The sequence below is a fragment of the Bombyx mandarina genome, chromosome 22 (genome assembly GCF_030267445.1).
Source record: "Bombyx mandarina strain Sakado chromosome 22, ASM3026744v2".
Classification (NCBI taxonomy): Eukaryota; Metazoa; Arthropoda; class Insecta; order Lepidoptera; family Bombycidae; genus Bombyx; species Bombyx mandarina.
This window is the reverse complement of record NC_143228.1, coordinates 6,390,894-6,396,534: the sequence shown is the minus strand read 5'-3', so window position 1 is coordinate 6,396,534 and position 5,641 is coordinate 6,390,894. Positions and strand designations below refer to the sequence as shown.

At 37.6% G+C, this 5,641-nt stretch overlaps 2 protein-coding genes across 2 annotated transcripts; both read right to left on the bottom strand.

Annotated features, from left to right (window-relative positions):
- Positions 1 to 388: 388 nt before the first annotated feature.
- On the bottom strand, positions 389 to 1,750 carry CPR84 (cuticular protein RR-2 motif 84). Its single transcript, XM_089736969.1, has 4 exons — positions 1,592 to 1,750; positions 1,187 to 1,516; positions 917 to 1,083; positions 389 to 583 (listed from the first exon to the last, which is right to left on the bottom strand). The coding sequence occupies exons 1-4, from the start codon at positions 1,634 to 1,636 to the stop codon at positions 514 to 516; spliced, it is 612 nt and encodes a 203-aa protein (XP_089593095.1). The 5' UTR covers positions 1,637 to 1,750; the 3' UTR covers positions 389 to 513.
- A 2,354-nt stretch (positions 1,751 to 4,104) lies between these two features.
- On the bottom strand, positions 4,105 to 5,641 carry CPR85 (cuticular protein RR-2 motif 85). Its single transcript, XM_028174412.2, has 4 exons — positions 5,512 to 5,641; positions 4,813 to 5,019; positions 4,260 to 4,426; positions 4,105 to 4,176 (listed from the first exon to the last, which is right to left on the bottom strand). Exons 1-4 carry the CDS (start codon positions 5,521 to 5,523, stop codon positions 4,116 to 4,118), a joined length of 447 nt encoding a protein of 148 aa, XP_028030213.2. The 5' UTR covers positions 5,524 to 5,641; the 3' UTR covers positions 4,105 to 4,115.

The window sequence follows — 5,641 nt, the reverse complement described above, 5'->3', positions numbered from 1 at the left end:
TAAAAACAAATGAGCTATGCTTCCATTGTAGCTAGTGAAGCCAACACATGATAAACTCCTAGCTTGTAGCCGATTAAAGTAGAGCTCTTATTTAGTTAATAGCTTTAAATAGGAGCTTCACAAAGATAGTAACAAATGAATGTTCAATAGCTATGTGTGAATCAGGCGTGACTATGCAAGCACTCGATTTGAGCGCTCGATATTGCACGACTAGATAGGTTTTATATAATAAGCTTTTTATATTAAGTCTTAAGTTGAATTTTTCAATTTAAAGAGCTGGCCTACCTGGCCAATTAACTTACACTTTGGCAATCGGGATCTTATGTGTTATTTCTACAAAATGTTCTAATAGCTGTAACATGATAGATGTGAAGAAAAAAATTTGAAATAGTTCTTATAGTCCTTTTATATTTAAGAGTTTTTATTCACTAAAAGATATAAACACGTTCTGAAGATCACAGCAAGAATAAATATAAGGTACATTGTAGAAATCTAAGCCTCTTTTACAATTTTCTAGTAATGATGGTGTTGGGATGAATAAACGTGGTGGCTAGGACCGGAGTTATGTACGACCGCGTTAAAACTGAAACAGAAACAATTGATTACGTATTGTTGATACGTTAAAACTAGTTTCCAGACTAGTTTGTATTCATAGCACCTGTTCGAAGAACCTCGTTGACAGTATAGAGTCGAGCACATGGGTCGGCAGAGGTCAATACTCATATGTTAGTGGAACGCAACCATACCGGTTTGACTGCCATGTGATCGAATGTAAACACGCATATAGCTACATGTAAACGAACTTCGATACGAAAGCTATTGCAAATATAACTCATTCTGTACGGATATTTGCGTAATTTAGGGAAAGTTGCAATGTCATCTATTTATTGCGTATTAAGTTTTATATAATTCTCACCCGCTATGGTCGTCAGCAGAGTACGAGACCTTACGGAAGGAGCCATCGGGCTGGAGGAGCGAGTACTCTCCTTTTACGACATCACCATCGCGGACCTCGTGTTGAGACTTGTGGTCACCGGTGTGGGGGTCCTCAACGGAGTAAGAGTACTTGTATTTGGGGTGAGCCTGGAAAGATATGTAATTTAAGGTTACATTTATCGTATAAAACGACCTAGTAATATTTTGCAAGAAAAGTAGGTATATAAATTGGAAAATTCTATGTACTTACATAATAATCGTCATGACCGTGTCCGGAGTAAGCTCCAAGGTGGGCTACGGGGGCAGCATGCACTACGGGGGTAGCGTGAACTACGGGAGCAGCGTGAATTAAGGGGGCGGCATGTGCAAGGGTAGCACCATGAGACAGGTGTCCAGCGTCGTAATGTCCGTCATAAGCCAGAGGGGTGGCATGAGCAAGGGTAGCTAGGGGAGCTGCGGCGTAATGAGCGTCATGGTGCACCAAATTGTGTTGAGATGAGATGCTGTAATCTCCGTGACCGAGGCCGTGGCCAAGGAGACCGCCCTGGGTGGCCGCCACCATGGCAGCCAGTGTAAGAATCTGCAACAAAGAGAGTCGATTTATTTAACTCCATCACACGACCTCACATCCAAACAAGCACGGCACCGTACTTACCTTAGCGAACATTTTTACTGTGGTATAGCAGTGCGTAACTGACATAGATTTGATAACCACCGGTGCGTTTTATAAGAATTGATGCTGGAGGTCCGGTGGGGCGCCGAAAGCGCTCTGCCGCGCGTCCCCGCGGACGCAAGGTCATCGCGCTTTGTCTTATACATTCTCGCGTTACATTATCAGTTAAATGATTGTTACTTAATAAAAACAAGCTGTGAACTGCGATACTACACTTTTGTTATAGTAGGTCAATGCGGACAACGATAAGATGTTATTGTTCTTTCAAGTGCGGCCTCTCCCAGTCATTTGCGCAGTCGATGTTGTAAAGTGCATGCATGCTATAATTTTCCGTGTTTTTGACATAATTGGCATGGATAATTCTGCTGTCGTACTTTGGTTATAAAGCCGTTCATATTTCATATCCTAAATGTAAACGACACTGCATGAGTATCTCTACTAGTGCATTAAAAATTTAGAATACGTTTTTCTCTGACAATATTGTCAGGAACAAACCAGTCGATGTATCTGTAAGTGAAGTATGAATTCAAATGCTTTGGGAGTTATTAATAAAGTTTCTATGTAAATATTCCGTATTTACTGGTGGTACGACCTCTTGTGAGTCCGCGCGGGTAGGTACCACCACCATGGATAGTTCTGCCGTGAAGCAGTAATGCGTTTCGGTCTGAAGGGTAGGGCAGCCGTTGTAACTATACTGAGATCTTAGAACTTATATCTCAAGGTGGGTGGCGCATTTACTTCGTAGACGTCTATGGGCTCCAGTAACCACTTAACACCAGGTGGGCTGTGAGCTCGCCCTCCCATCCATGCAATAAAAAAAATGTTACCACCGTTCTATCTACATGCAGTCATGCGTTTCGGTTTGAAGGGTGGGACAGCCATTATGCAATACAATTGCGGCTTCAACTTAATGTTTCAAGCTGGATGACGACGGCACTACTACGTGATGTCTATGTTCAGTTTAATTTAGACGCTTTAATTGTTATTATGTATGCATTTAGCTTTCTCATTATATTTTTAACTTAAAAATTTTTGTAATAATAAATGCTGTTAAACCATATTATTTTATGTGTGCGCTTTCAAACAACCAACTTCTTTTAGTGGTTTTATTCTATGGGATTTGGCAACTACTTAACACTAGATGAGTCGTGCACGCCCCCACACCTAAAGCATTAAATACGACTTATAAATGAGTTGTAAAATAAATACTTATTCATTTTTATGACCGGAATCACGCAACCGCAACAGCCTTGCTACAAAATGATTGTATCAAAGAAGTCCGTGTTCTTTAGTGATCAATGTCCATTGTACGCATTTATTAATTTATTAAGGTCCGAAAGCTGTATGCGGATATGTACTTAGGTTGATAATATCTGAAGCGGTACTCGGTAGTAGCACTGGCTACTGAACGAGAGTACAGATCGATTTGACGAATGAGTTATTTTTGTTTATTAAAGATATTGAATGTTCGTTAGTGGATCTTTTGTTTCGTATATTTTTACGGTACGCATAACATTAGAGAATATTCTAGCACGGGGCGTACAGTACTCCTAATATTTTATTAGAATCATAATTTAATTTACACTGGACCCCTATGAATATTTCCTTCCCACTTTTTAGACTGAAACACAATTGAGTTTTGTGGCGCAACTAAAGCGTTGATAATATACGCACTTACAACCCTACTCATCTTTGTTACTAATAAATAGGTTAATTAATAACAAAACGCTGATTTAGAGGTCAATTTTAGATCAATCACAAAAATACTTTTCATATAGTAGTTTTATTGTTCACCCTTATAGATTATTTTTATTTACTATAAAAAGTACAATTTTAACATTTGAAGTGTTTGCACTCGAGAACTGATAAAATAATAATAAAAAAGTAATTAAACAAAATGTTCCTGTTTTAGTCTAACTCTAATTTACACCAAATCTTTCAACACGAATATGGTTCGCGTTTTATTTGATTTTTAACCTCGCGAAACTAATAATTTTAATGCAATTATACAGTCCGTAATGAATAATCACAGCGTACACATTGTATTTTAGCAATTAGGTTAGAGCAATAACATTAGCAACGTCACAGCAGGTAATTGTTCCACAAATGACACTGACTTATTAATTATTACTTTCAAAACTTCACACTTGACACGTAATCATCTGTGGTTCGTATTTGAAGGGCTTGGAATGAAGTAACAGAGTTATTGATTTGTTGCCAAAATCTATCATTAATATAATAGTATTGATTGTTGTAGTCGTAATAATTTTTCGTTATATAGCAAGCTGAACAATGTTCGACCCACCAAATAATATGTGGAATCATAAATATTCATAGCCATCGTGGAAATCCGTCAAATATTCATGGAACTAAACTAAAAGTGCACCGGGGTTAAATGTAAACTGCAAATTATTATCATTAACAAACACGATCGCATCGAAATAAATAATTAATTAGTTCTCATTATAATTTGGCACTACTTGTATCAATATTTACACTATGATGCTTAATAGTTGTGATAGTAGGGGTGGATAGACGGGGCTGAGTTGTGAACTACCGCGTTAAATCTGAAAAATAATATGTTCAACTATTAGATGAAGATAAAATTGACTTTTTTAAATTGATTTTTTTTATTTTGTTCATGTCGTACCCGTTATGATCATCTGCAGTGTACTCGACTTTGCGGACAGAGCCATCTGGTTCGACAAGAGAATAGTAGCCGTGTACGGAGTCACCGTCGCGGGACTCATGCTGGGACTTGTGGTCGCCGGTGTAGGGGTCAGCTACTGAGTACGCGAAGTCGTATTTTGGGTGCGCCTGAAAATTCATTCAAAGCTAAAATATTGATTGTTAATGCAGCGATAGTAAACAAACAGTATCAAAAATTAAATCTCACACAAAGAGTGTGGCTCAATACGATTAATATCTTTTATGAATTCACATAATAAAAGTTATCATTGAAATTTCGATGGTCACATAAGTACCGAAATTCGATTACACAGTGCAAAAACGGTGAATGTTGTAACGTTTGTTTGCTTTTATGTATATAGTTTATTACATTCATGCTCCGTACATCGCATTGTATTGTAAGTAGACGAGCAGTCGTATCATTGTTGGAATCGTACAAAAGAAAATACAATAAATTTTGATTTGATAAAAGCTTAAAATTCTTATTACGTTACGTACGATTTTAATTTACTCACGTATTCATCGTGACCGTCGTATTGGCCGGCGTATTCCAGAGGTGTGGCGTATTGTTCGAGAGGAACGACATAGGTATCAGGAGCGTAATGAGCTGAGGGAGTGTAGCCTCCGTCGTGACGTATGATGCTCTGAGAGGAGACGGCTTGACCGTGACCATGGTAAAGACCGGCCTTAGCGGCGCTCATGAAGACGCCGATTATTACGATCTATAATTAATGATTACACACAATTCTTTTTAACGAACATCAAAATAGTACATTTAGAAGTTGTAGCTGCAAAAAGCGATGGTCGTCAATGAGGATTATTATTTCTTGATTATGTTAACATCTTGCTAATTTATTGTAAAGTTAGAGAGTCATGGAATTTAATTTATAACGCTGTTTTTATATCTATAAAAAAACCATTATCAGTAAGTCCCAGTTCGGATTTGTTTCTCAGTTAGAATTATAAAATTGTACCACAGTAATTTGTACATTTAAGATATTTTTTTTGGTTTATCTGTTCTTCTTTCAGGCAGCGGATGGACATGATTTACTATGAAAATAGATAAATTATGGAAAATATTCTAGATAGACTAGACTGTTGTCTAAACTGAGAAACTGTTACTTCTCTCATTATTTCGATATCACAATTTCGAAGCAGGTGATGGCTTCACGCCGCTGCGTAAATAATTACATAAAAATTTAAAGTAAACTCACTTTGGCGATCATTTTGTATTGTCGAACAAGTTGCTGAGTGTTGTTTGATGTCAACTGCTATTGACTATTGGTTTTTATAATATTAAACACAGAACAAGAACAAGTGGGGCTGACCGCAGCATTAGGACCT

Excerpts from the sequence above, each read along its gene's own strand:
- CPR84 (XM_089736969.1), bottom strand. The coding sequence starts at position 1,636 with ATGTCAGTTACGCACTGCTATACCACAGTAAAAATGTTCGCTAAG. Across the intron at positions 1,517-1,591 it reads CAGTAAAAATGTTCGCTAAG|ATTCTTACACTGGCTGCCAT; the intron begins GTAAGTACGGTG and ends TCTTTGTTGCAG. Across the intron at positions 1,084-1,186 it reads ACGGTCATGACGATTATTAT|GCTCACCCCAAATACAAGTA; the intron begins GTAAGTACATAG and ends ATATCTTTCCAG.
- CPR85 (XM_028174412.2), bottom strand. Across the intron at positions 4,427-4,812 it reads ACGACGGTCACGATGAATAC|GCGCACCCAAAATACGACTT; the intron begins GTGAGTAAATTA and ends ATGAATTTTCAG. Across the intron at positions 4,177-4,259 it reads ACTGCAGATGATCATAACGG|ATTTAACGCGGTAGTTCACA; the intron begins GTACGACATGAA and ends ATTATTTTTCAG.